Source organism: Vidua macroura, chromosome 14 (assembly GCF_024509145.1).
Source record: "Vidua macroura isolate BioBank_ID:100142 chromosome 14, ASM2450914v1, whole genome shotgun sequence".
NCBI classification, from domain to species: Eukaryota; Metazoa; Chordata; class Aves; order Passeriformes; family Viduidae; genus Vidua; species Vidua macroura.
Genome location: NC_071584.1, coordinates 10,168,990 through 10,196,874, shown reverse-complemented (window position 1 = coordinate 10,196,874; position 27,885 = coordinate 10,168,990). Strand labels below are relative to the sequence as shown.

Here is a 27,885-nt window from a genome sequence, read left to right as displayed (position 1 = left end):
AGACAATCCTACCACCACTTGAATTCTTTATCAGACACACACACAAAAAAATCCTGAGGACATTTTTCTTTACAAGTCCCTTCCAGAAATGTTCCAGTGTCACGCTTGTAGCTTCACCAGAGTACTGTAATAAGTCACTTTCATCACATCCCCGTAGCAATAACCCCACACCCTCCAGTAAAGGTTAAACCACAATTAGGGTGATATGTTTGTGCCCTGGTATGTGACAGTCCTCCTGGAGCTAAAATACTCTCACTTCAATCAATCAACTCCCTCAAATTCCACCCAAACAACATAGTTTAGATAAAAAAGCAACAACTCTGAGCAAACTTGAGTTCAAGCCATCCCAATATATATTGCAACCTCAAACACAGAACAAAAGAGAGCCTCTGTCCCAAAAACCTACACTCTACAGATGAACAGAGACGAAAAAAGACCAAAATAGAATGATGATTGTCAACATGCCAGAAGTATTTTACATCATTTAAATTTGTGTATATTGCACTCAGACTTAGGAGCTGAGATAAAAAGTGATGACAAGCTGCTTCATCATCATAACCTGGACTTTTTCTAGCATATGAGAAATGGGATTGTGTTAAAACAAGCAACTAATCTGAAAGGACTAAGAAATAACCTTGATCCACTTGCCTAAGGCACTCAAAGATCCTCCAATTTCCACAAATGCTTGCATAAATACATATATTTATAAAGTGTTCAGGTTCATGGTTAGACTTTCCAGATGGACTACTGCCCCAAAGCATCTGCTGTGGACAGAGGATGGACTCAAGAACCATTTTCTCAGAATCACAGAATCAGTTAACAGTAAGATGTGACATGCACACAGGTTTCTTTTACATCTACCATGAAAAATAATCTGAGTGATAAATCCTGCACTAAGCTACTGAAATTTCAATATGGATTACTGCATTCCATTTTAGTACTACAAAAATACACTTATTTAAAATGCCTTGCACTTTCAGAGATGACTTTTTATTCTGTGTGGCCTGATACTTTTCTCTTTTGGATGGAAAGAGAGAAGATATACTTTGTTGACCCCCTCACAGCTATAAAGACCTGGATTGCAATAAATAAGATGGGAGCACTGAACCATTGCCTTCTGCATGGCTGGAGGCAGAGATGCTGACTTGGGAGCAAAGGCAGCCCTCAGCTCTGTCCACAGGCCTGGGTATTCCTGTATTTACTAAGAAGCTATTTCTCTTATGCTGGGGAGTGTTTGCAGAAAGCTAAAAGAGAATATGCATAATTTATGACTTCAGAGAACCGATACATGCTTCACTACTGCCATGATATTTTGCATGGACAGAAATTTAAAAAAAAAAACAAACAAACCTGTGCTCAATATAAAAAGCAAAAAAAAAAAAAAAAAAAAAGAAAAAAATTACGATCTTAGGCACTCATGGTATCTTTAAGAATTTACATTTTGGGTAAACCATTTGATTTTGAAATAATTAAGTGAAGCAGGATTTGTTTTTCAAAGAGAAATCTTCAGGAGAACAAACAGAAATTGTAAGATGGAAGATAAATTAGCTATTTATATGGAATTCAAGAGACATCTAGTGGTTAGAACACAAAGCTTTCTCAAAGAGCCTGCTAAGCCCTTTTCTGAATTACGCTGCCCTTTTTATCTTGTTTCATATGAGTTTAAATGATCACATGTGAATTTCAGCATTTTAGGAAGCCTTCTCCACTTTCACTTATTTACTCCTCTATAAATATTTGTATTTACACTTTTGTATTTACACTTCATTCATTGTTATTATCACATGATTTTCCAGCACATTTCTTCACCAAGAAAAAAAAAAAAATAAAATTAAATTAAAAAAAAAAAAAAAATCACCAAACTGGTACAAAATGGACTCATAGAAATTAATGCCTCCACACATCTCAGGACATTAAAACATTAAAATATATCAGCTATATTACTAAAACATACAGAGCATGACAATTCAGAACATTTCAGAAAATTAAATACACATTGAAAGTGAAAGATTGTTTTAAATTTGTATTTCCATTATATTCTTTTTCAACTATGTAGTAGCAGAATAACTAAAATTATTAATGGATAGAATTTTAAAAGAAAGTCCCCAAAGTTCCACTATATTCCCAGTGTCTCAGTTTCAGCATTAAGACACCACAGAACATATTTCTACACTTAAGCAAATGATTTCTATCCCCTTTAAAGAAAAAGTATACTGAACATAAGGATCTGCAAGACTTAAATTGAATATTTAACTCTACCCCTGACAACTATATATCAACTAATATTAAACACTGAGCTACATTTTTAATTTCTAGTACCCATTTCTATGATTTATTTAAATGGATTCCTGCACAGACAGCTTAAAAGAAACTCCTTAATGTGCTAAATACTGCAGGCTTCTCTCTTTATGGACATAATTTTAAAGTCCAGTATTTCTTCAAACACACATTTTAGTAAGAAACACTTGTCATTCTTTTTAATTAAGGGCTAACTGCTGCACTATGCAGAAACACTTCAACTGCAGAAATAGCAAGTAAAAAGTGTATTGCATAATTATAAGTAGTATTGGGAAGAGCAAATATACCCACCTGTTCAAATACACATTTTAAATATTTTATTTTATATATTATCTCTTCTTAGTACATACCCAGAACTCTGAAAGAACATTCTTTCAGACAAACAAATCCCAAGGTCAGGAAATAAAGACAAACAACAAGAAGGAAAGAATCGAGCAAAAATTTTGGGGCAGATCCAACAGCTTTTTACCACTGAAAGAGTCCCATATTCTGATGTTGGCACCTACATACCTTAATATTTGCAACCATTAAAGCTTCTGTTAGTGTTATCAATTCCTGCTTAATGACTAAATTAAAAATGAAAGGCTCTACTCTAAAATTCTGAGTACTAGTCTGCTTGCTACTAACCTTGTATTATATTCTCTAAATAAAAACAAAATTTTCAGTGAAGTATACCTAAAGAAATTTAAGCATTTGCGTGGGATAATCCACACTCACAACTACAAAGTGCATTTTAAAGCTATTGCTTCAATGATTAATTTCTATGTGAATCACTAACTTTCCTCATGCTGTTAGAAATTAAATACTGCATTAGAAAAGCTGCTCCCTTCTCCAAGTATATTATTCAGATGTATTCAGTCTTTAATATTATGGAATAACTCTAAAAGAGTCATATTTTAAAAGACATTGTTTAGTAAAACACTCAGTTTGCAATAAAAGTAACAAGGATATTTGTAAGTCTAGTCTACCTCTGCATTAATACCTCTGGGTAACACGGGACTTTCAGTCTGGCAGGTTTTCTAATCTGTGTTCCAGCTGTATTGCATTTTTTCTATACTAAGGCAAAAGGTTACTTTAAAAAAAAACAGAAATGAAAATAAAACCCGAAGGTATTCTTTCAGCACTTGTTTCCTAAACGAATTTTATGTGGTGGTGCTTAACAAAGAACAAGGTACCTCATGCCATGTCATGCCTAGCCCCTGGAAGTGGTACCTACCATGGCCGTTCTGGATTTGATAAACCAGTCGAACCGGAACTGAGGGGCGTTGCGCACGCACTGCCTCAGCTCCTCGTACACGTTTTCCTTGTCAAAGCCCATCTTGTGTAACATACAGATCAAAAACCTGTCTTCTTCTTCCGTGTAATTTTTCCCTTTGTTTGTTCCGTACTGAATACGCAGCTGATGAAAAGGTGCTTTGTATCTTGCAATCTGAATGCAAAACAAAAATAAGGACTAATAAACATACAATGCTACATCAAGGAATCATTACATGATACTGTAGATCACTGAGAGATGGTGTACTTCCTATGGTGCATAAAAAGACAGAACTCTCATCCCCAATTATTCCTTTTCTGAAGGAATTTTTGGAAGAAGTCAGCTGCAGAAAACAAAAATAATTACTAGAATAATTACTTTGGCATCAAGGGCTTTCTTGATACTGATCCTCCTTTGAATTCTTGCTTCTCCTCGTTCAATTTGAGCCATAATCCTCTCAATGTCCTGTAGTTCATTACAACGTTCCCAGAAAACAGCTAAAAACACAGAACAAAATTGTTAAATATAATCTTTTTCTCTGCTCTTATGACTTTACTGTTAAGAACCTCTGGCAAAACAAAAAAGAATTTAGCTTGTGGTTCCATTAAATCTTAAACAGCGAGCTAATGCTCTCCAGCTTACTGTGCTAGCCAAAACATAAGCCTGCACTGACTCTTGATTCAGTATCTTTAAAAGTTAACTGTAAGTGAAGGCTTAGTAAAACTTCTAACACAATTTGCATGCAGCATAATTAATTGTAAAATAAATTCGACACTGAAGGGAACTTTTGTGGAGCTCTTCCTTTTTAACTACAGGAAGAACATTGCGAAGTTGATTTTATGAAGGTATTTAGTAAAATTACATCCAGGCTGAAAGAGGAAAAACTCTCAAAAGCACTGTGTAAATACAAAAGACAAAGATACAGTGTACTAGGTAAAATAGCAGAGATACAGCATAAAGAATCACACTGGCACTATAAGGCAAATGCACAAATTCACAACTCCATGTTGTCAGTGAGAATTAACTGTATCAAACTGTAAATCTTGACTAAGGAGGGCTAAAGGCAGCTGTAGGTGTTAGTTATATGCTACAAAATCAATGTTTTAAATAGAATTTAGTCTCCTGAAAAAAAACCAATATTGCATACTTTAAAAAAAAAAATTCTTAATGCATCCAAATTCTCTACCTTGTAATTTTAAAAGAACATGTAGCAAAAATCATGGTAATACTCTGGTATTAGGAAATAAATACATTTCAAAGTATCACAAACCTGAGTACTCAATGACCTCCTCAGGTGACTTTCCTTCCACCTCACGGGCAATATTGTCTATATCATCACGACCATATTTCTCATTAGCTTTAATAAACTGGTTAAAATCCCTTTTATTCCAGTTTGTAAAACCCTGTAAGCAACAAAAGATCAAGAAGGCATTATCAGGTCGAAGGGAAGCACATTGCCAAATTCTGATTTATGTATGTATCATTTGCTCCTCTGCAACATCACATAATTACAGTGGCTAATGACCTTTCAGTATCTCCATAAACTTGTGTTATCCAGGGCTTATTACTGAATCTGTAACTAAAGAGTTTCTTTTGAGCATGACCCCACATGCATTAGTAACAGCTTTTTATCCTTTCTTTTTAAAGTTTTTGTGATACTTCTCCAAAGAAACAAGCTCAGTGACAGTCACACTTCTGCAGATACAAGCATCACACTTCAGAGGAGTACAAGGTGCAGCAATGCCTGTGATAATCATAAGTTCTTAGAGCAGTGCAAGTATCTAAAGCAAGAGCTCCTACTTCAGACATTTACAAACCTGGAACCAGACAAACAGCTGGATAAAAGCATAAGTATGTCAAGAAAAGATCTCTAGTCCAAAAAGATGCAATCAAATGGAAACTCTAAAGCACTGTCAAAGAGAGAATTTTTTATGTAACACAGAAATCCAAAACTGAACAAGTGAGATGCAATGCACAAAAACATCATCCAAGAAAGAGATGTTACAATTCAAAGACAGGGAAAGCAGAAAATGACAACAAACAAGACAATCACATGCCTGGGCAATAATCTGTAGTGCACTGAGTCTCCTTCATCACAGAAATGTATTTACAAGGAACTCTGTCAGCTCTCCAGCTGAATAAGCTCACTCCACAATTAGCATGTTCAGACATATGTGAACTAACATTCACGTATCTAACATACACAATACAACTATTTCTTTTTAATCATTAACAGCAGTACTAATATGCATATCAGCACCAGCTTAAATATTTCCTCTGCTATATACAGGTGAAATTAATGGTGAAATTGTGACCTTGGAATTTTCTTCCAAGGTACACCATCCCCAATTCTTCAAGAGAAAATTTTCTGAATCAAAAAGTCCTGTTACTTTGAACACGCCTTTCTCCTTAACAACCAGTTTTTAATAAGCCCACTCAGCAGGATAATCAGCCAAAAGGTCAAGAAACAAGTCAGTGACATAAATTCAGTCCCAGTATAAAAAGAACATGCCTAAAAATTCGACTGGGACAAAAATTAATGGATGTGACATGCCTTAGACACCTGCATAAACACCATGTATGTTGACTCCGGCTTGTCCTGATTCAAACCCTTTTTGATTTAAAATCAACACACAAGCTTTATGTACAAGGAAGCCACTGATTGGATTTCTGCATGTACTGCTGGGTAGTACATCTACTATACAAGCTGTTGCCTCAGAAATGTTCAAGGACTTTCAAGGAGACCATAGAGGACTAAAATGTAAACTTGAAGGACAGGAAAGGTTCCTCAAAGCAAAACCAATCAGTATCATTACATGTTCTGTGCTTTCTTATTTCAATAACATCAGCATAGCTTTCCTGTGTGTATTTACCATTACTTATATTCCATAGTAGCAAAAACGTATGATGAAATACTTCAACTGACTTTATTTTACCTGCGTTAGAAGCTTTTCTTTCTCTTCACTTTCCTCAGTATTCAGAGGCATAGACTCATCTATCTTCTTTTGTTCCTCCTTTTGTACCTGAGCTGCATTTGGAAGGTCAGGATTCCTGGGGACCTAAAGTCAGGGGTATCAAAAAGCAGTAATGCAGCAATGTTATTTCAAAGACATCATTTTAAAAGCACTAATCTGTACAAGTTACCAAATGTGTTCTACCTAGATTCAGATCTTATTGCCTAAACCCCTCCTCCCAAAAATAGGACTGGCTTTAAGTTCTAAGTTTGTTATGCCCTGAACCCACCACTCCTGCACACAATGACCTCGGGAAACTGTGAGAGGCTGAGCTGTCACAGCTCACTGATTTCAGTGGTACTTTTCACTACCAAAGGCCCTGCTTTCCTACATTCATTGGTTTACAATGTTTTGTAACCGCAGTGAAACACTAAGTTCTGCCAGTAAAGCCATGCACGCTGCCCAAGTAAGGACCAGACACAACATTATGTAAACAAGAACAAGCAACATTTTATCTGTCCCTCTCCACACTGACCAATTTAGTATTTGTGACCTTTGACTGTACTCCAATTCCACTGCACACAACAGCAAACAAGTCAGAAACCAGTGTCCAGTAAAGGTTTAGTAGACCTTACTTATTCCTGCAGCAAAAGGCAGTGGAAGGTAAGAACTGTTAGGCTGTTTTCAATATATAAGAATTTAAACCAGTAAAGTTGAGATGCATAAAGCTTGGTCTCTGCCTATTGGTTACCTTCTGATATTAGTTATGGCAGTTTTTAGTATTTATAATAAACTCTCTTCAGATTGGAAGTTATACTTCCATTTCAAAGCTAAACAGATTTCATTATCTTTATCACTTTCCCCACCAGTAAACTGTCATACTAACCTTTTAAGATAACAATTATTCATGTTCAACCTTTCCAGGCTGACAGGTTTCCATAACAGGTCAGAAACACCTCTTTTTACATGCGTATTGTCAACATTAGCAATTCTCTCATCCTTCTTTTTTTGAGTATTAATTGAATAAATTCTTTCCCTAAACTAATTGCATACATATCTTAATTGTATCCTGACATCCCCATGAATTTATTTTGGCTGCAAACAAGATTCTAAAAAAATCTTCTACTTTTTCTTAAAAACACATTTTGCTAATATTAATTCTACTCTCACCAATTTTCTATCTGTTGCTTTGTATGACAATTTTATGTTCTCCAACACATTTTTAGGTGATTTTTTTTTTTCTTGCTGCAACCTGTCACAAAACCTGAGGCTTTTTAAAGCAAGTTACAGGCATGTCTGGCTAGAAGTAAAGAATCTATTTGGTTTACTCAATCAATACTGGCCCATGTGGGGATAACACAATCTGTTCACTGCTTGTCCAGTAATGTCAGCAGGGAAAAGGGAGAAATTCAGCTAAGGCACAGTAAGAAGAAAAAATAAAAGGAAAATCGAGAAATCTGTTGTCTTGTTTCCTTTTTGTAGTAGTAATACATTCAGACTTCTCCACACCTTTAAACCTTTTATATCCTATTCAAATCCAAAGAAAACTGATGTAATTTTAATTACCTTCATATCAATACAAAGTCATTATTATCTTAAGTTATTTTCTAAATAAGACATACAAAAGTTTTCACAAAAAAATCATACTCTGGACATAGACTTTATATTAGCCAAATTATCCTCACCTTAGACCACATGTCACACCTTTGGTTTTGAACTGTCTTTCCTTATTCTACTCTATTTTATTGTTAGGAATCCACCACAAAACACAAAGCTACACAGATGTAGAATTTTTAGTGAAGGAAAGAACAACAGATTATTTTTTCTGCTCCTCAGTGGAACAGAAACAGAATAGAGGCTTTAAACCATTTCTTTCACAATAAATTGACAAGCCAAGGTTGCAACAAATTTACAAAATGGAAGACAAATACATTTCACTGATTTGAAAAGAAAAAATATGCATTACCTTATATCCTATAGTTTTACGGTAATACAGAATTTCTTTTTCCAGAAGTTCAAATAACCGTGGTGGGAAAAACTGAAAATCCTGAATATTTGGTTGTTTTGGAGGTCGTGGAGCCTTCAAAAATATACAGATAAATCAACATTTAAAAGCTTAATTTTTCTGCAAGTAAACTACCATAACTCAGCAGCAGTGGCAACTTATGACTTTGTAAATATACAGGGGTAGAGCCATGGATGCAGCATAGAAGAGAAGGAGCAAAAGAACAACATAAAACCCTTCCATACTTGCCACCTTCTTACCTTTGGAACTTTTGGTTCACTGACACGTAGGGCTTCTCTGAAATAAGCATCCACTGCATAATTGGCTTTGCGTTCTCTTTTTGGAGGCTCAATCCATTCCATCATGCTCAGCTGCACACAAAACAGAATAAAAAGCTACTTAAGTAACTGTTTGCTTCCCTAAAGTCACAAGAATAATGACTAATATGGCACTGCAAAATAGGAATGTATTTCTGCACAGCAAATCTAATGATTGTGCTCAATAATTTGGATACTACAATAGAGCTCAAAAATAAGCTAGAAATTATAGCTCATTATAGCAAATGTTTAAGCACTTAAAAGACAATACACAAGACAAGTAAGGCAATGCAGTGGCAAGAACAGATTCTTTTACAATATTCTAAGTATTTCAGACACCTGAGTAGGGTTAGGACTCCATCTAACAAAACACAATGGAAGGAAGGGCTGAGGACTTGGGCTCTGAATTCTCTAATTTCTTGTGATATGAATAAATTGCTTCTCCTCTAAATATCACAATGACTAACCTCTATAAAGGCTACAACAGACAAAAAATCCATTAGCAATCAAATAATCTTAACTAAATCCTTAATGTTATTTCATACTATGCAGCATTTAACTCCCTTCATGTAATGAAATTATCAACACAAAGAATTTTATGTGTATACCCACACAATGTACTATATTCTCATCTAACAATTTACTTTTCTAAATGTTTTTTCAAAATCAATAAAATCCAGAGTTAGAAGGGTGTTTTGTAGTTAACAAGTAAAAATTCACAAATCTGATTCCAGGTAAGACCTTAAGGACATCTTCAATATACATCTTGTACAAAACAGGGATGCAAAGGAAACACTGTGGGATTGAGTAATACCTCTTTGTATGGACGATCCTTCTATTATTAGGTAAAATCAATGTACAAACTAAAACCTCGATGGGGGCTAGGTTTCTTTCCTTTTGTTTATTTTTACTTAGGGATTTTTTTTTTGACATATGTTGCTAGGAAACATTAACAACGGGATATTTAAGAAAAACGAAAGAAGTGGACAAGCTCAGGGGAGGAGGGCATCTGGTTGCACTTCTCTTATCTGGGAGTTTCTCTCTGAGGGGCAGAGATACCTTGGGAACTGGGCTGGTAAAAGAGGCTGGGGCAGCTGCAGGCTCCCTCTCTCCCAGCTTTGGAGGTTGGAGCTGCTGCTTGGGGGAGGGAATTCACTGCTGCTGCTGGAGCCCAGCCCAGAGCTGCTTCTTCTGACACAGGGTGAGCCTCTGCTTGTGAGAGCAGCCACTGAACTGGGACCTTATTGACACCTACTTCACTGAAATAGGGACCTATCTCCATCTGCTCGGGTGCCCGGGATCCTGAGCTCGGCTCTCCCTGCCCTGCTGGGGGTCAGGCTGCCGCTGCCCCTCTCCTGCTGACTCTTCAGCACTGCTCCGAGTTCTCGCTGCACTGCAGCCCTGCACCTCCTGCCTGCCGATACATCCTGCCGTTCCAGCTTGGTGCTCCTCAGAGTCCTGCTGGGCTCCGGGATCGGCTGCCCCAGGGTTTGTGGAGCAGAGCCTCTCCTCCATCCCTTCCCGCCCGGGCCGAGCCGCCATTGCCGCGTGCTCCCCGGGCCCCACAGCGCCCCCTGCAGCCGCGGGGGAATCACCGCACCTGCCCTGCCCGCCGGGAGCCAGCAGCGCCCCTGCTGGCCGTGCCCGGAACTGCAGTGCAGGGGAAGCGCCGCAGCCGAGGCTGTCCCTGGGCTCCTGGTTCTGCTCGCTGTTAACCACGGCTGCTGGTGTTGGTTTGCCTTGTTACACCTACTAGTAAAGAACTGCTATTCCTATCTCATATCTTTGCCTGAGAGCTCCTTAATTTCAAATTATAGTAATTCAGAGGGAAGAGGTTTACATTTTCTATTCCAAGGGAGGCTCCTGCCTTCCTCAGCAGACGCTTGTCTTTCAAACTAAGACAAACCTTCACTATAAAAATAGACTCAAGTCCAAGATCCACATAAAAAATTATTATCAGGCCTGTTTTTTCACCTTAGTTATGCAACAGCAAAATAATACTGACTGCAGCAGTATAGTACTGCTATAGTATATAGCAGTATAGTACGTGCAACACAGTGGTTCGTTATAGAAGGGATGACATCTGAGCAATGTTATTGGATTTTGCCATGAAAAAAACAGTGGGGCTGAAAGTAGTTTAACAAAAATTCAGAATATTAATGCTCAGGCAGAGCCAAGTGAATTTTTCAAGAGTACCTTACTTCTCTAGAATCTAGAAACCTTCATAGTCATAACATTTATAGTATGGCTTCTATGCTTGCACCTTTAAACTGAAGTCTTAAATGCTACCAAAAATTACCTTCTGTTTTTCTCTATAATCTTCACCTTCAAAGTTGTATAAGCTCATCTCCGTGTCCATAGTGAAATTTCGTAGGGAGCTCTCTCCCATTTTCTGCAACCGTTCATTCATTTCAGCTGTCTAAAATGAGAGGAAGATATTTTTAGGCTCGCTCAAGCTATTTCATCTTTTCTGAAAAAAACCAGCTTTTATCATTACTACAACATTCTCAATATCTTTTTCTGATTTTAACTTTTACTTACGCTTTCTTCTAAAGAGAGATACCCATTGTCCTTTTCAGTTTAGAGCAATTTGACTTCAAGACTCTCCATTAAACTGAATTTATTATGCTGGGATGTAGTCCTACAACTGTAGAATGTAACTTTAAATTTTAAATTAAATTTATGCCCATCTCCTTGGAGCTGAAATGGCAGTTCATTTTTTCATATAGCTATGTATTACCTAATGAAGTACCATAAAGACTTTGTGTCTGTCCAAATTATTGGCAGTGCTTATGATGCACACAGCATGAACCTTGAAAATAATTACAATCACTAATTCTACTTCTTCAAAACTTCCATAATATTTAAAATCTGCACAAATAATAAAATAGATTTACGTAATCAGATCTCATTCCATTTTGTGCATAGGTACTTTGAATTCCATATTAAACAGTTCTCTAACCTTCTTTTCACCTCTTTCTAAAATAGTGGATATATCTTCTTCTGTCAGCTCACTATCTTTGGAAGCAAACACATGCGTGGCTCCGTGCCGGATCATCTGCAGCATTTCATCTTTTGCCAGTTTGTTGGACTGCTGGTCTATGAGCCTTCCTACAATCACAAGGAATATGTTGAAAGTTACAATATGGCAGTTCTAGTAGGATCGTGAAAGCAGTGGATTTTTTTTACTTCACTGACAGAACAAGAAAGGAAAAACAGAACAACCATACAGAAAAAATACATTTCACTCAAGATGAGAATAAATAGAAGTCAGAAACTTTGGGGAAAATTAAAAAAAGAACTTTGACTCAAGCCATAACAAAAAAGGCTTCATATTCAGATAATCCAAATTTTACATGTAAGATCTTATTCTTACAAAGTTAGCTGAACTTTTAAGGTCACAATCTTATCTCAAGACGAAAAATTACAAAGTACTCTATAATAACCACTAAGAAGTGCTTGACATTTTCAACATTCACATCACCAATTTCAACCTGATTTTTTAATTATTCTTCCCAAAATTTAACTGCTGTCCCAAAATTTCACTTATCCTATCTCTTCTCATGCTATCAAAATTTTGACCATCATCCTTTCAGTAGCCCACCCTTCAGTAAATACGAACAACCCTAAAAACTCAGCTTGAGTACCTTAGTTTTGACAAACTATTCCTCTTAGTGCTTCCAAACAAAAATACACAGAAGTGTTTTATTGTTCAGTTAACTCTTATGTGGTAAGAAGCATATGTATATTATTATTTCAACTGCCATGGAACATACCTGATTTTCTCTTTTTTTTCTTTTTAACACATCACAAAACTAAGTAACATCTATTCAGCTGTAGTTTACTTTCCTCATTTAGACTCACTTTATGTCTACATTAATCAGGAAAACAGAATTTAAAAATAATTCAGCTGAACAAGTGAATACCTTGCACATTAAGCTGATTTAGTACACTGCTATTATACACAAGGCCTGCTTTCTCTAACACTGTACGTTTGTACAGTTATTTAACCATACTTTAAGGGACTGAACAATTCTGTTGCAGACAAACATATATAGCAGTTGATACCTTGTTGTATAACTATAGAGTCCAGTCTCAGTTTTATTTCAGCTCTTTCTACAATCCTCTCTTCAACAGTATTATCAGTGATAAGTCGAAACACCCGTACTGGTTTCTTTTGACCAATACGATGCGCACGATCCTAACAAACATAAATCAATGAGTGTTCAGCAACAAGAACTCACAAGCAATACACAGTTAGCTTGCAGAAACAGCAGCCTCAAACTAGCATTGTACTTCTTGGTCCCTTGCCTATTCAAAAGCACTGTAAAACCAGTGATAATATTTACTTATGCCTGGCTATTACACTTTTGAGTCATTCCATAGCAATAAATGCATCTCCCTCATTGTAAATGAAGATAACTGAATGTCTGTCCAGACTGCAGCTGGGAAGTAGACATACAACAGTACATACATGCATACATTTGTATTGCTTTCAAATGAATTCTCTCACTTGACAGAGGAAGTGATACTCTGCATCTCTGGCTTGAGCACATTAATTCCATGTGCAGAGTTCCTGCAGCCACAGCTCCAACAATGTGCTTGTCCCAAGCCAGCAAACAAGGTTTATCACTGACACACTATACTCATTTGTAACAAAACTTGTGTTTATCCTCTCTGGAAAATATGTCCTTTTAAATCAAAAAGTTAAACAGCTGTCCTTCAAGCTGTGGGTACCAGGATTTTCTCTTTAAACATGAGCTGTTAAACCCTTTACTCTCCTGCATAATATTCCTTTCTTCCTGAAAACCCTACTGAAGTTCACAAATCACACAGTCTCCAGGAAGTTGGTCAACTACTGGCAGTCAACATGCATGTCTAAAGGGTGAGCTATTGATATTAAACACTTGATGTGTTGAAGTGCATTAAAAAAAATTTTAAAATTACAAACCACTAAACAAATACCCACCCTCCTAATCATGCAAGAAGGATCACATGAGTTTTATTCCACATGAAATAAATTACAGAGTCTATTTTTTTTACATTCAGCACTCAGAAAGAGAAGATTTTAGTAGGTTTAACTCAAGGGTAACTTCCCAACCCAGCATCACCACCAAATGCCTTTACGCTTGTGCAAAAACAAAAAGTAAAACCATAAACTTCCAAAATGAGAGAAATATAAGGCTGCATGCTTTTAGTTATCTGTTATTATTTTGGAAACAGTCCTCTATTATTCATTGACTGTACTCTTCTGAAAAGACAGAATTAAGAATAATTCTATACTTCTATTAACAATACTGATACAGTATTTTCATAGAAGTAATCTCTCATTATGAAATTAATCAAGACAAATATTTACAGGCAAAAATCTACAATTTCCTCCACAAATTCTGTTCATGCCCTTTTATTCAATTCTTTTGCTTCTTCGTATTGTCTTGTATATACAAAAAGTAAAGAAAAATAACAAAAGTGCAAGTTCTGAAAACAGTTAAACAAAATAGAACACTGACGACTTAAACAAACAAATGTGTATTAGGGAGTTAACTCACCATGGCTTGTAGATCTACTTGAGGGTTCCAATCTGAATCATAGAGAATAACCACATCAGCAGTTGCCAAATTAATTCCAAGACCTCCAGCTCTGGTACTCAGCATGAAAATGAATTTACTGCTGTTGGGAGCATTAAATGTGTCAATTGCTTCCTGAAAGGAAAAAAAAAAAGGTGTCACTGAAGTATCAGATATTTCAAACAAGTTTCCAGTATGTTGGTGGCTTTCCAATTAAATTTCTTTTAAATTTACACAGTTTTCATATAAAAAAGAATTTTATCAAAGTAAGAAACTGTATGTCTGGACAGGTGAGAAAATCCGTACTGACTCCACAATATACCGTATTTCTCATTTAGCTGAGGATCAAATGAAACATACTGTGGACTTAGATTAGGAAAAACATTCCCTTAATAGCCTTTGAAAAACTGTAGCATTTCTGCTTTACTTTAAACAATTATGTGGCTACATACCTATATGTAAATAATAACTTATTAACACAAAGGCTTTTCTTGTTTGCATACAACTTTCCCACCTCTCTTTCCTCATGTGGTGTCTGCCCATCAAGTCTGCAGTACTCATAACCACGCCACATGCAATAGTCTTCCAAAATATCCAGCAAACGAGTCATCTGACTGAACAGCAGAACTCGGGAACCTGACAGAACACAGAAGGTTTTGACATTCATTTTATGTTTTCACATGGATCTTATCACAGAGCTACTACAGAGCATGACTGAGAATTTATGTGAAATACTCTGTACTATGCCTAACTTAATAAGTCTTTCTTCTCAAGTTATTTTTCTGGTAGTGATTTAACCAATCAAGGGTATTACTTGATAAACTATAGAGGAGAAATATACAACCAAAGAAGCAGAACACTTAAAGCCATTGTAAGGAAATCTGGTGCCAACTGATGCACATAGATGAAATAATCCTATCATCAGAAATGTTCTTAGAGAAAGGAGAAGGGAGGTTCTACTCTTCCTTTCCTTCTGCTTCTCCATATTTTTAGTCTTACTCATGATTCCCATAAGATTTCTTTCCCTTCATGTGTTAAGATCTACAGAAAATTAATTTTCAACAAAAACCTTACAGAAAGTGATGAATACACTCACTACAGGAAAGGCTAAACCTGTGCAGTTTTTGAAAGATACTTTAACTTAGAAGGAGCATTCAAACCACTGCTGTCCATAAACAGTACTCACCCTGCTCTCTGAGTTTTGCCAGCAGCTTATCCAGAACTAACATTTTACCACTGTTGGTGATGAGATGAGTGTCAGTGGTGTAAGGAGGGCCTGGCTCAGCACCATCAAACAGGTAAGGATGGTTACAGCACTTCCGCAGCTGCATCAGAATATTCAGCAGACGCATCTTATCCATTTTGCCAGCTGAATTCAGGATATCAATATCTTTCATCAGAATCCTGGTATACCTGAGGTTTTAAGGGCAGTTTTGAACAACTTTTGGTTTTTATATGAATGAATGAATGAATGAATTAATTAATTAATTAATTAATTAATGAAACCCTGCAATATCACCATTCTTATTTCTGGATGTGGGAGTTGGCTCTGTTTATATAACAATGAGCTATATTATCATGAAACATCTGACTGATAATAAGGATTTCTAAATTCACACCTAAATATGAAAGGGAATCTCTCTGCAAGTGACAGTGATCTGCCATTCACTGGATTCTTTTACACTTTCATTTTAGTAGTACAAAGTGGATTAAAAATATCACTTATTTAACAGAAACTGCTACACTGACCTGGCTCCTTTTCTCGTATCTCTTCTGGGTATGTAGCTCCTCAAGTTTTGTTTTTTTTTTAATTTCAGGTAAGACTTTTTGGTGCATACATACTTGGATCAAAGGAGGAAGCTTAGAAGGCATTTGGTCTTTCAAATAGACTTAAGGAAGGAAAAAAGTTTCTGCTTTCATCCTCTCAGTTCTTTTCATTACCCTTCCTGAGCTCTCTGAAACTTGTGCATTTTTTAGAAAAGCCCTAAGACAGCTATAAGCAATTTTCTCAATCTGTCTCAACATGCAATTGTAAGGAGGAAAAGTATCAGTGTGAAGAGCTATAGTGTTTATCAGAAAAGAATCTTACTTTGATGTAAATAACTTACCATTCTCTCTGCATTTTGCTGAGCCCAAGATAAATTTTTACTTCCTTCTTCGGAGGCAAACTCTTTTCTACTTCACCTTTTATGCGACGTAAGAGAAATGGCTTCAAAACCTACACAAATTAAAGATGTTTTACATAGATAAATGTATAAAATTGACTGCCACAAATACAAAACTAACAGATTCAATTATCTGATATTTATTCACAACTAATCAGTATCTACTGCTGTCATGGGAACTCCATGAGAAAAATTCTGCAGAACAAAGTTGTCCAGCAATGACTAAACTCACACATAAATATGTGTATCCCTATATAAAGATTGCCATAATCATCCCAGTTGTTATCTTAAGAAGGGGCAAAACTTTTAAGTTTATAAAATTTAATCCTTTTTAACTTAAGCCCCATTTCATTTCCACTAGCAGGGACAAAACACACCAGCATTTCAAGAATAAGCAATGCATGTTGCAGTTTCTCTGACCTCTTTTGCAAAAAATGTCTTATCTCATGCACAGTAAAACAAAGGTAAAGGAATGCCTTTATTCAGACTAGCATGATGTGTATCAGTGCACTTTTCACAATAATAAATGGTTTCAAAAACATCTCAAAATTCTTCATTTTCATATTTAATGTTCAGATTTTGTCTGCTTCAAACAGTAACACACAAAAAGTAGTACCTATGATAGGAAGCTTAATTCATTAAGATTCTGCTAGGCATTCCTGTAACTAAAGACCTTCATGTTCATCTTTTCAACTTTGAGATGAAGGGGAAAATAATCTGGTTTTCTTCTTTACAGTGTGCATGCTAATGATGACATGTGATTACAGCTTTAATTACTTACAGCATGAAGTCGTTCTACAAGTTTCTGATCACCGAGACAATTTTTAGTGTCAAACCATGAGTCAAAATCCTGCGGTGAGAAACAGCACAATTGGTATGAACAGTTTATCATCTGTAATTTTAACAGACACATATTGACTCTCTTTCATTCCAACTGAGTGGCATAAATCTTGAGACAAATGACTTCTGCGAAAGAAAAAAATCAGTCTGCAATTCTGTGCCATCTCCCTGGCACATTGGAACATTTGAGTCAAGTGCATCACTGCAGACAAAATACCATTCTACTCTGTTTAATACACGACAACTTTCCATGCTCATCACTGCAGTGTCCAAGTGCTTCCCTTCAGTGCTTATGTGATGATGGGGCAAAAAGTTAAAAAAAACCAACTTCAATCCTTAAGAAAATTAGATGGACAGCAGAGCAAAAATAACATAAGCAAGTAATACAAGCACAAAGAAACATTAGCAGTAAAAAAGAAAGATTACTCAAGTTCTAAATTAAAAAAAAAAGGCTTATGCCTATTTGGATGCTTCATATTCTTGCTACTTCATTGCTTTCTCAAATTTTGCGTAATTCTTGATCTTTTTAAAGTACTGCATTTGCTATTAATGGTCTGAGGCCTCATCCACACCAGCAGAATACACTGTTTTAACTAGGTAAAGTAAGAAAAGTAGCCTACAGTAAGGCACAGATCTTTCCCTGAACCTGGGTCATGCACAACGTCCATCTCCTACTAGGCTGGTCATTCCTGTCTTGTACTGACAGCAGCCTGGGAATCAAAATAACAACACTGTACTTCCACACATCAACTTACATCTGCAGAATTGAAAACATCAGGTAAAAGGAAATTGAGTAATGCCCACAGCTCATGGAGGTTATTCTGTAAAGGAGTTCCTGTAAGCAGCAATCGATTCGTTGTCTTGAACTCACGTACAATCTCGGACAGCTGGAAACACAACATAGTTATCAACACCATGTACACCAAAGCACAGTGAATCAGTTTTTGAAACTTAAAACAATGTCAATTAAACTTAGAGACAGTGAGCTACCTATGAAATTCATATTTACCACCCAATAGCTTATTGCTTACATTTTAAAAAAACACCACACCTAACACTTAAAACCTGCTCAAATCAGATCCATCTTTTTGTATCAAACTAACTTCCAAGTATCAAACAATTTCAAATTTACCTTAGACTTCTCATTCTTTATTCTGTGGGCTTCATCAATTACCAGGTACCTCCAGTTAAATTTCTTGAAGACTGATTTCTCTTTAATTACCATTTCATATGATGTAACACAAACATCCCATTCACCAGGCATCATAACATCACGGATAAATGCAGCCTAGAGGAGTAGAACTGGATTAGTAAACATTTATAAATATGAAGAATTTTTATGGCATTCAGGGAAAGCTGCCTCCACCACTATCACTGATGTACTAAACTAGCACACCAAAGACTCTGAAACATCTTCTCAGTAACTGAAAGTTACTGTAATAAAAGCCTTCAATCCTTTGTACTTCAAGCACAGAGAAAGCTGGAGTTAAGCAAAACACAAATTAGTTCCTACTCTAAATTAGCTGTTTTCTCTTCAGCATCATTTCTCAATTCAAATAGAGTACCTACAAACAAATGGGAAAAAAACCTTCTGAATTAACCTGTCCAAAGATACAGTCCACAAAAGTGTATCAAAACAACTTATATAGCCCACTCCCAACTACCTCCCTCCTCTGTCCCATCTCTGTTTTGCAAGGCACACATCAAAGCATATAAATCCTTTCACATGAAAGATCATCCCAAGGAAAGCCACGCAGACAGGTCTCCCCTGGTGCACCTGAGGCCATATCCTCTTGTCCCATCACCTACAAAAACAAGTTCCCTCAGCTGCTCCTCCTAAGCTCTGTTCCCTTCTCTGAACACACTCCAGCACCTCAATGCCACCAGTGCCCAGTACAGGGGTACCGTCATTGCTCTGGTCCTGCTGGCCACACCATGGCTGGTACAAGCCAGGATGCCACTGGCATTCCTGGCCACACTGCCAGCTCCTATTCCCTTTCTAGAGCCTTTCTACCCTCAAGCAGTAACAGGCAGCCATGCAATCCATATGAGCAGCTACAGAATTCACAGAAACATCCAGCTCATTCATCCCCTTCAGTCAGGAAAACATTCCATATCTATTTTAAGGCCTTCACAATGAAAGATGAAAAGCTGTACAACAGAAACCTAGTTAAAAGGCCAGGCAGGTTTATAAAACACAAGAGTGGGAAAAGTCACCTGAAAAAAGGTGAAGAGAGAGGTAACAAAGTGAGTGCAATAAAGAAAAATGAGTACACACTGCCATATTACAAATATGGAAGAGAGATAAAAAATAGGTGCAAAAATCAAAGAGAAAGACAACAGAAAAGCAGACAACTCAAAGGGCTGTACGCTGATCCCAGTCTATTATTTAATATACTGATTTTCAGTTTTTCCTCATAGTCACAAGCATAACATTTTGCATTTTCAACATTAATGTAGTTAACGATTACTAAAATATACTGTAATTAAGAAATAGCTCAGGGAGAATTCCATGTACCCAACTGATATTTTTGCCAAATAACACATATATTTCTGAAATGCAAAACACTTACTCTGGCATCTTTATCTCCAATAAGGCAAACAGCACGTAAGGATGGAACCCAGCGCTTGAATTCATTCATCCAGTTATGCAAAGTTGATTTTGGAACCAGGACCATGTGTGGCCCAGGAATGTTCCGGTAATGCTTCAGATAGCCTAATAAAGCTATTGTTTGCAGAGTCTTACCGAGCCCCTGCATTGACAAAGGGGGGGGGGGGGGGGGAAGAAACTTGCTGAAGTGAAATACCATAGAGAAATACTTTCAAACCATTTCCTTACTATGTAATTCTGCCATTTGTTTAAAGCAAACTATACAAAAAATGTTTGCAATAGAATTTCTTTCATTACAATTTCAGATTTAAAAAAACAGACTGCTGTAGAATGAAGCATACTACTGCATGTACATGAAACACTGTAAACATTTCAATGCTGTATTTTGCTCAGTAATTACCACAAAAAGATCCAAAAGATTACTGCTTACCATTTCATCTGCCAGAATGCCATTAACTCCATTTTCATACAATGAGATCATCCAGTTCAAACCTCTAACCTGATAATCTCTTAGTGTTCCTCCTTTCACATCTGTAAATGTAAGATTCCTCTAAGTAGAAAAATACTAATTCTAAGTAGAAAACTTTAATTGCAATCTGCTCAGATCTTAATTACATCAAATCACTCAGAGAACTGTTAACACCATGCTTACATGAAGGGGACTCCTCAAACCGAATACACACATTGGAGGTTTTCCGACTCTCAGACAAGAGCTCTTCATCCTCCTCCTGCTCCGTGCGCCTGTGGCGGTACCTAAAGAAAGAGCCCAACACTGATGTGAGAACAAAACCACTTCAAAACACTGCTACAAACTCCAAAGACAAATTACAACAGAAGCAATCACTGACCCACAGTGTGAATGCTCTGGTATCCTGACCAAACTCTCATCCTGTTAACACATAATTCCTTAGGAGTCATTCCAGCTTTAATTAGAAAGGCTGATCTGAAGCCCTCTCTTTCAGAGCCACAGCTATAATCTGACAATATCATCAGTTCTCTGAGGCACTTTTTAATGAGCAACATAGAAATACAAGACACAGTGGTGGCCTTAGACTCAATTACTTGATAATTACAAAGTTCAGAAAAATCACATATTCAAATTTTTAAAAAATTAAAATTTCTAAAATAGAATGCCATTTTGCAAACATTCAAAAAAAAATAGTTATTTGTTATTTCAAGACCTCTCAGAGGCACTACATGCAGGCTCTGCTGCAATACTAACACAGACCAGTAAGAGAGACTAAGACAGACCAGTGAGACCAGTGGGAAGAGCCAGTTGGTGCTGAGGATCCAATATCCCCACTACATGGACACTGCCTTGTCACAACCTGGTCTAGCCCCACCCTGGTCCCACCAATGGGTCCACTACCAGCTGGGTCACATCAGGTGGATTTCCGGAGTGCCCCTTCAGCATTATGCAAAAGAAATTCAATTTGTGTGCTCCAAAGTCACCCCACAACACAGACAAAAACATTTTACACGGCAAGAATCAGACAACTTGCTTTAAAAGTGCATGTCTGATCCAAGGTCACACTTATGTTGATGGAGCAGATGATGCTTTCAAACCAATCAGCTTTTAAAGAAATTGATACACCACTAACTGTCTGGATTTACTGAAAGTACAATTTCTATGTACAATCTCTAAACAGATTATGTTAAAAGTCTAAGTTGTTTGGACATGTAAGAAGTCAGAAATAAAAATAAAACATACTCCCCAGCTGAAATCAAACTCTGTTTTTCATCTTTCTTCATCCGTGGCCGTCCCAGCTTGACTTTCAGTGGAGACGTTGGTGATTTTTGTGCTGCAGGTTGAATAAAATGTGCAAAAAGTTCTGTCTGCTTCAGGAGGAATTCAAACCTTTTCGCTCGATCTGCTTTCTAGTTTCCAAAGTGGAGAAGATAAAAAAAAAAAAAAAAGAAAAATAGATAACAAAAGTACGTTTTTATGAAGAAAAGTTAAGAAATAGAATTCAGGCAACTCGTGAGAACAACTCAGAAGAGGAAAGACTGACAAGACCATCTTTTAGACAACTCAGAGGGCTACAAGCATTGTGAAATAAGAGCTGCTTCATGGCACAACAGCAGTGGTGAAGGGATGTTTTAATCTTTGTCTAAAAAAGATAAAGACAAAACTAAAGTTATGACTTACAGTAAGGAATGAAATCCTAACCTTGCTCGTCAGTGGCAGAAGTTTCATCAGCTTCAAGGCTATCAGGATTTGATCAAAGCTAACAATGTAGCTCTGTTTTTAGAACTATTTCTGAAGTAATGGTTGAACTGCTTTCATTCAAGTTTGTGAATTTTGCTGTCAGATTTCAAATTTCGAGCATGTCAGTTTTGCCATCTCAACGGGGCACGTGCACTTCACTATGTCACACAGCAAAACATGGCTTTTCTTATACTTAGAAGATAACATGTTACATCATTTTAAAGAAAAATATGATAAAATGCAAATTCTATCTGAGAGAATGCAACTGTTATTAGTTTCTCTATGAGAAATCTAAGCACCATGTAAGGCAACATCCATGTGATGTCATTTACATATCACGATAAAAAGGACAGAAGTGAACCGTAGCTCTGCACCGTGACCTTTCCACGAAATACTCGACCCCCAGAACGCCTTTGTGCAGGTCGCTTACAGGCAGCAAGTCTCCCCCAACAGCAGAATGGCCAAGAGGGCAGCAGAGCCATCCTGGCGTGCAATGCACGACGGCGCCACACGAGGGCACTGCGTTGCTCTAGCAGCGCACCACTCACCAGCAAAGGAACGGCTGCACTGAGATCTGGGGAAAAAAATCACTGCTTCTACCCCCGGCATCATTATTGGACCATTTCTGGAAATAACCCGACCACCGAGTAAAATGTAAACATCAAGTAAAACCTTTATGAAAAAAAAATTACAGAAGGGGGAAGTAGAGGCATTGATGTTTATGATCATCAATATAAAAACAAATCCATTCAGAGGATTCATAGTTAACAAATAATACACGATCACTTTGGCAAAATGATCGTTGTTGGTAAGGACAATATAATTTTCTGCCTGCAATATTATAGGCTTAGTATAAACAGTATGTCTTGATAAAATAGTAAAGGTCTAGCTCACAACTGCACAATTGATAAAAGGTAGTTTTTTTGGCATCTAATCCCTATGCCTCTTAGGACAACTGAACTAACACTGTAATTTAGGAAAGCTGTAAAGTCATGTGAAACAAGTTTAGCTGTTTAATCAATTCATTCTCAAAGAACAGATTCACTGTGGCTCTTCTCTTTGGCTATAAATTAGGTGTTCATACATGTAGGTATCAATTTTTCTATGTCTAACGGTTATGTTCTTCCCTGACTTCTGTGATATATAGTCCTTTCAGACTCTTCTGTAATTATTAGGCATCCATTTAACATTAAAGCTTTTTTAAAAGGTACAAGATAGAGGTGCCAGCTTAAACCACGAACTTAGTACAACTGTCATCCAAGGAGTCTCACAAGGTCCTCCAGGCTTTTGCCTCTTTGTAACACTGTTACAAAGATGTACCCTGTTACATCTCCTCTCCAGCACTACAAGCTCCCAGCACTGGTGTCATGGACAAATCCTCTTTTGCATTGTTATGGCACACATATTATGGGGCATTTAAATATTTAAGACCATGTTTTTATATGAGAAAAACTGGCAGCAGCTTCAGTAATTCAATTAAGTAAGAAGCAGCTTAAGGATGCCTCTGACATGACCCAAGGAGTGATCAAATAAAACTGGCAGAGATCAATTCAAAACAAAATGGGGAGAGTTCTAAATAAAAAAAATATCATTGAATAGTAACTCCTTACCACAGATGGGTGTGGATAACTACAAAAGAAACCACAAAACTAAAAATCTACTGACAATTACTGAGTATAAAAAACACAGTCTACAACTCCAAACACCATGCAGACAAAAATACTTGGAAGAATGGGAAGTATTTAACAGAACTACCTGACCTGTTTGTCACTGTGAGACACACGACATGGGCCTAGGCATCTAAATGAATCTGGATTTGTTTTTCTTTTCTGACACATCCAGGCTGCAATAACTCCTTGTAACTGTGCTGATCCTGCTCCAACAAGCCAGTGCCATAAAAAGCTGCAGTATGTTTTCTCACGAAAGCACTTACCATCTTCTCTTCATATTCTGGGTCAACTTCTTTGTCAGGTCTAGCTGCCTTTGGAGGAAGTTTGAGTTGAAATGGGGGATCATTTTTCTGGAATTCAGAAGTTAAACATTTTATAAATACCAGTTTGTTTACTTTTTTAGCAAAATGTATCAAACTGAACAAACCTACAAACTGCAAAACAAGCATGCTACTTTTCAAAAATAATTATTTCAAAATGAAATGAGTGCATTAATTATATCATTTCACCTAAAGCAAAACTCCATGTCCACGATGAAACTAAAGATCCTCATATTTATATCTACACACAGGATCCAAATTGAAAGAAATTACTGAAAGAGCACTAAGTTTAATCTTTCACAGAGATCTCACTGTAAATGCATAATTAAGTTTAATATCTTGAAAAGGTATTTTTAAAAATGTAAAAGTTTTGGTTTCTAAATGTCAGATTCCTGACATTTGTAAGTCCCTGACACTTGCACTTCAGTTGGGTTTTGTCTGTTTCCACTTCTAGATGAATAGTCACAAGTTCAATTGGAAACACAGCTTAACTACACTTAACCAGAAACCTGGGAAAATAAACAACCAACCAATTGAATCCATGCAGCAACAACTCCATGGTACACTTTCAGACAGGTGAAGAACCACCTTATTTACTATATATGAAAGAAATCTAAGGAATTGTAACTAAAATATAACTTTTGCAGTTTATGAGATTTATACCTGTCTTCAATTGTGAAGCTCAAAGCAGGTTTTCCGCAGCTATATTGGTCAAATGATGAAATGGTAGATTTTTTTCCCCTAATTAAGGAAAACTTTCCTAATTGGTCTTTGAAATATGCCAATAAAAATAAACCTATTTTGAGATGCTTTAAATTCTAAAAATGCTTTTGAAAAGCTCTGAATAAACTGGAAGGAGCTGCCAGAGTGCATGTCTGCATAAAATATAACAGTGCAGAGCATGAATCTGCTTTAAGTGCTTTGAGTATCAGACTACTATTAAATACATTAAAATAATAATTACTCTAAACTGGGTCCAGTAGCAAAACCAGGCCAAAATGGTACAAAATATTTTAAAATCTGTCAAGCAACATTGCTGAATTTAAATTTCAGAACTGTTACTGATAAATACACATGCCAGCTTCTTCTTTAACCACAATCATGCAAATGGGAGGAATATTTTCTGAAGTCAGAGATTACTGTTTCAAGTTTGGCCCAAAGCCATAATTCTCTGCAGAGGTGAACAGTACTAAGTGTATAATGAAGCTGCTTGACAGCTTAATGATTTTTATAAATGCTCCAGCTCACCTTTGCAAGGCCAAATGTTGCAAAGAGGTAGTATTAAAAATATTCTATTCACTTAAATGTTCTTCAATCACACAGGTAATCAGCTCATCTCAGAAAGCAAAGTTACTCCAACATGCCACAGAGAGCTCACACAGATGTGTATATTCACACCTCCATTACATTACTGAACAACATACACTCCAAAGAGACAGACTGGCATTGCTAGTATCAGGTCCAGTCCTTCAACTGAAGTATCAAATTATTCCTTAAATGAAAACAAATTGACAGTAGGCCATTTCAGGCCTACTCACTTGCCCTAGAAATAAATTAGATAGATATGTGTTACTGGAAAAAAGCTGTCTGTCTACCTCAGGTAAGTATGAAGTTTCTTCAAGCAGAACAACTCAATATTATGAGAATCTCTTAAAACTGAAAGTTTTCCAAGTATATTGCAATGCAGTATTATCTTTCTGAGCCCCAAGGCAGACAGCTGCAATGCCAGCTCTCTTCTTACTCAGATTATCCCAGAAGGATAAAACTTATGGTGGCATACAAATCAAATTTATTCTGAAGTAAGTATTTCTAAATAACACACTCTGAGTTGAAACATTAAATGAGCTGACATATTCCTGCAGCCACAGCACAATAAAATCACAGCGTACACCTCACCCTTCAAGAGAAAACAAAACACACTGTCCTTACCCCCCCCAGCCTATTACTGCAGTGTTTCTGTTGAATACTGATGGCTCTGTAGTGTCAGAAATAACAAACAGGACATTATCCAAAGCCAGTCAAAGAGACAAGCATGATCATGCTTCCCTGTGCCCCTTCTCTTCCTCACCACGGGCAGATTATGCTGCAGGCTCTCTGAAGTACTGCTCTGTGCTAGTGTGCCAGGCAGGCAGGCACAGGCATCATACCCAAACTTGCTTCTGCAGCGTGCTCTGAATTACCAAAATCTACACCTTGACAATTACTAGATTTTGGTATGAGTAAGAATACTTCCCCCTAACAACTGGACCATGTACCTTTAAACAATAGAGGAACATAAAATATGTCATGAAGTCTGAGAGTTTTTCCCTAGAAACTTTACACAACAGGTAAAGTTTCATCAGGTAGAGGGCTGACTGGTCAGGAACCAGGACAGCAGAAGTCAGTGCAATTCACCACCACAGAAGTAGTTTCGTTTTTAGCTTGGGAAACTCGCCAGTAACAATTTGTCTCTACTCTAGAACCTATTTCCATTATAGATTAAACAGTCCCCTGAAAACTGGTGTCATTTAAACACCTTACACCACCCACACAGCACTTTCAAAAGATCCTGAGTATTCCAACGATACAAAATATTCCCCTTAAAATCTCTAATATTAAACTACCCTAAACAGAGTTCCCAAATTCAGGCTGAGAGGTTTCTATCCAGAAAGTTTAACAGTCCCAAAGTGAGGAAGCTTCATGAACACCTAAATAAACAACTGGGAACAAGAACTGCTGCTGCTTTTGTTGACTTTACTCTTGCAACTTGTGCTACTGAAAACTCTGAACAGATACACTAAGAATAATTAGAATTCCTTCTGTGCTAAACTCACATTTACGAGGTCGAAATACATTTCCAAAGAGCCAATAAGACACTTTTGGTAGCACAACAAAAACTATTTATGAAGTAAAATACTGAGAGGGGAGCAGCACAACAGGTTGCATGACTGCCACTGTTATGCAGACGCTGTGACTGTACAGTTGACATACATAAAATTTTGCAGAGCAAGTTGAATACAATAGAGAAAGAGCCCTTAAACGTTTTCTTTTGAGCAACTAAGTAAAGTTCAGGCTCGCACTTCACTGTGTCCCATAACTGTATACATAATAAAATAAAGCTTCAAACACTCTTTACAGGCAAAATGGACTGTCAGTAACTGGCATAAAACACCTGAATGTACTGTTATCAGTAGTTCCACAATCTTCTCCAGTATCACAAATACAGGATGTACGCTCCTCATTCCTACTAAGTTTTTTCTAAGATACATTCTTCGGGTTAAATCTCGTTCTGTTTCCAAGGATACCTGAATACGTCACTTTCTACATGCCTGGTGTCTTTCTTCCAAAAAACTAGGGAGAGGCGGCTGGCAGCCATACGTGCTCTCTCCAGTGCTGTGTTCTGCACCAGGGCACAATTCGAGCTGGGCAGGGGGAGGCCCTGACCCCTGTCAGCCCAACTCTCCGGGCCGCCCTCCCGAGCCCTCGGAGCTGCCGGCTCCGGGCCAGCCTTTCCCGGGGCACAGGAAAGGAAACAGCAGGGCGGGGGGCTCCGGAAGACGGACCCCGCCGGGGCGCGCAGGCCGCGGGGCTGGCAGGGGCTCCGCACGGGCTCCACGGCCCCGGGCCCGGGCTGCAGGGCCGGGGGCATCGCAGTGCCGCGGGGGCGGCGGCCGCTGTCAGGGCGACGCCGAAGG

The 27,885-nt window shown here is 37.4% G+C and overlaps 1 protein-coding gene across 3 annotated transcripts in view; it reads right to left on the bottom strand.

Annotated features, from left to right (window-relative positions):
• The window catches only part of LOC128814359 (probable global transcription activator SNF2L1), a 34,337-nt gene that overhangs the window by 6,190 nt on the left and 262 nt on the right, over positions 1 to 27,885 (bottom strand). Inside the window, exons 1-22 of one of the 3 annotated variants that reach the window (XM_053990132.1) lie at positions 27,496 to 27,738; positions 24,155 to 24,241; positions 21,724 to 21,890; positions 20,665 to 20,765; positions 20,443 to 20,543; positions 19,975 to 20,154; positions 18,534 to 18,689; positions 18,157 to 18,288; positions 17,343 to 17,411; positions 16,505 to 16,614; positions 15,583 to 15,809; positions 14,911 to 15,032; positions 14,379 to 14,531; positions 12,898 to 13,030; positions 11,792 to 11,940; positions 11,129 to 11,248; positions 8,773 to 8,883; positions 8,474 to 8,587; positions 6,490 to 6,612; positions 4,824 to 4,956; positions 3,932 to 4,050; positions 3,515 to 3,727 (exon numbers count right to left, since the gene is read on the bottom strand). In XM_053990132.1, coding sequence (XP_053846107.1) covers positions 3,515 to 3,727; positions 3,932 to 4,050; positions 4,824 to 4,956; positions 6,490 to 6,612; positions 8,474 to 8,587; positions 8,773 to 8,883; positions 11,129 to 11,248; positions 11,792 to 11,940; positions 12,898 to 13,030; positions 14,379 to 14,531; positions 14,911 to 15,032; positions 15,583 to 15,809; positions 16,505 to 16,614; positions 17,343 to 17,411; positions 18,157 to 18,288; positions 18,534 to 18,689; positions 19,975 to 20,154; positions 20,443 to 20,543; positions 20,665 to 20,765; positions 21,724 to 21,890; positions 24,155 to 24,157 — 2,736 coding nt within the window. In that variant the 5' untranslated portion in view covers positions 24,158 to 24,241; positions 27,496 to 27,738. Of the gene's footprint in view, positions 1 to 3,514; positions 3,728 to 3,931; positions 4,051 to 4,823; positions 4,957 to 6,489; positions 6,613 to 8,473; positions 8,588 to 8,772; positions 8,884 to 11,128; positions 11,249 to 11,791; positions 11,941 to 12,897; positions 13,031 to 14,378; positions 14,532 to 14,910; positions 15,033 to 15,582; positions 15,810 to 16,504; positions 16,615 to 17,342; positions 17,412 to 18,156; positions 18,289 to 18,533; positions 18,690 to 19,974; positions 20,155 to 20,442; positions 20,544 to 20,664; positions 20,766 to 21,723; positions 21,891 to 24,154; positions 24,242 to 24,874; positions 24,893 to 27,495; positions 27,739 to 27,885 lie in introns of those variants that run through there. The other 2 variants (XM_053990133.1, XM_053990131.1) reach the window with 2 other exon arrangements.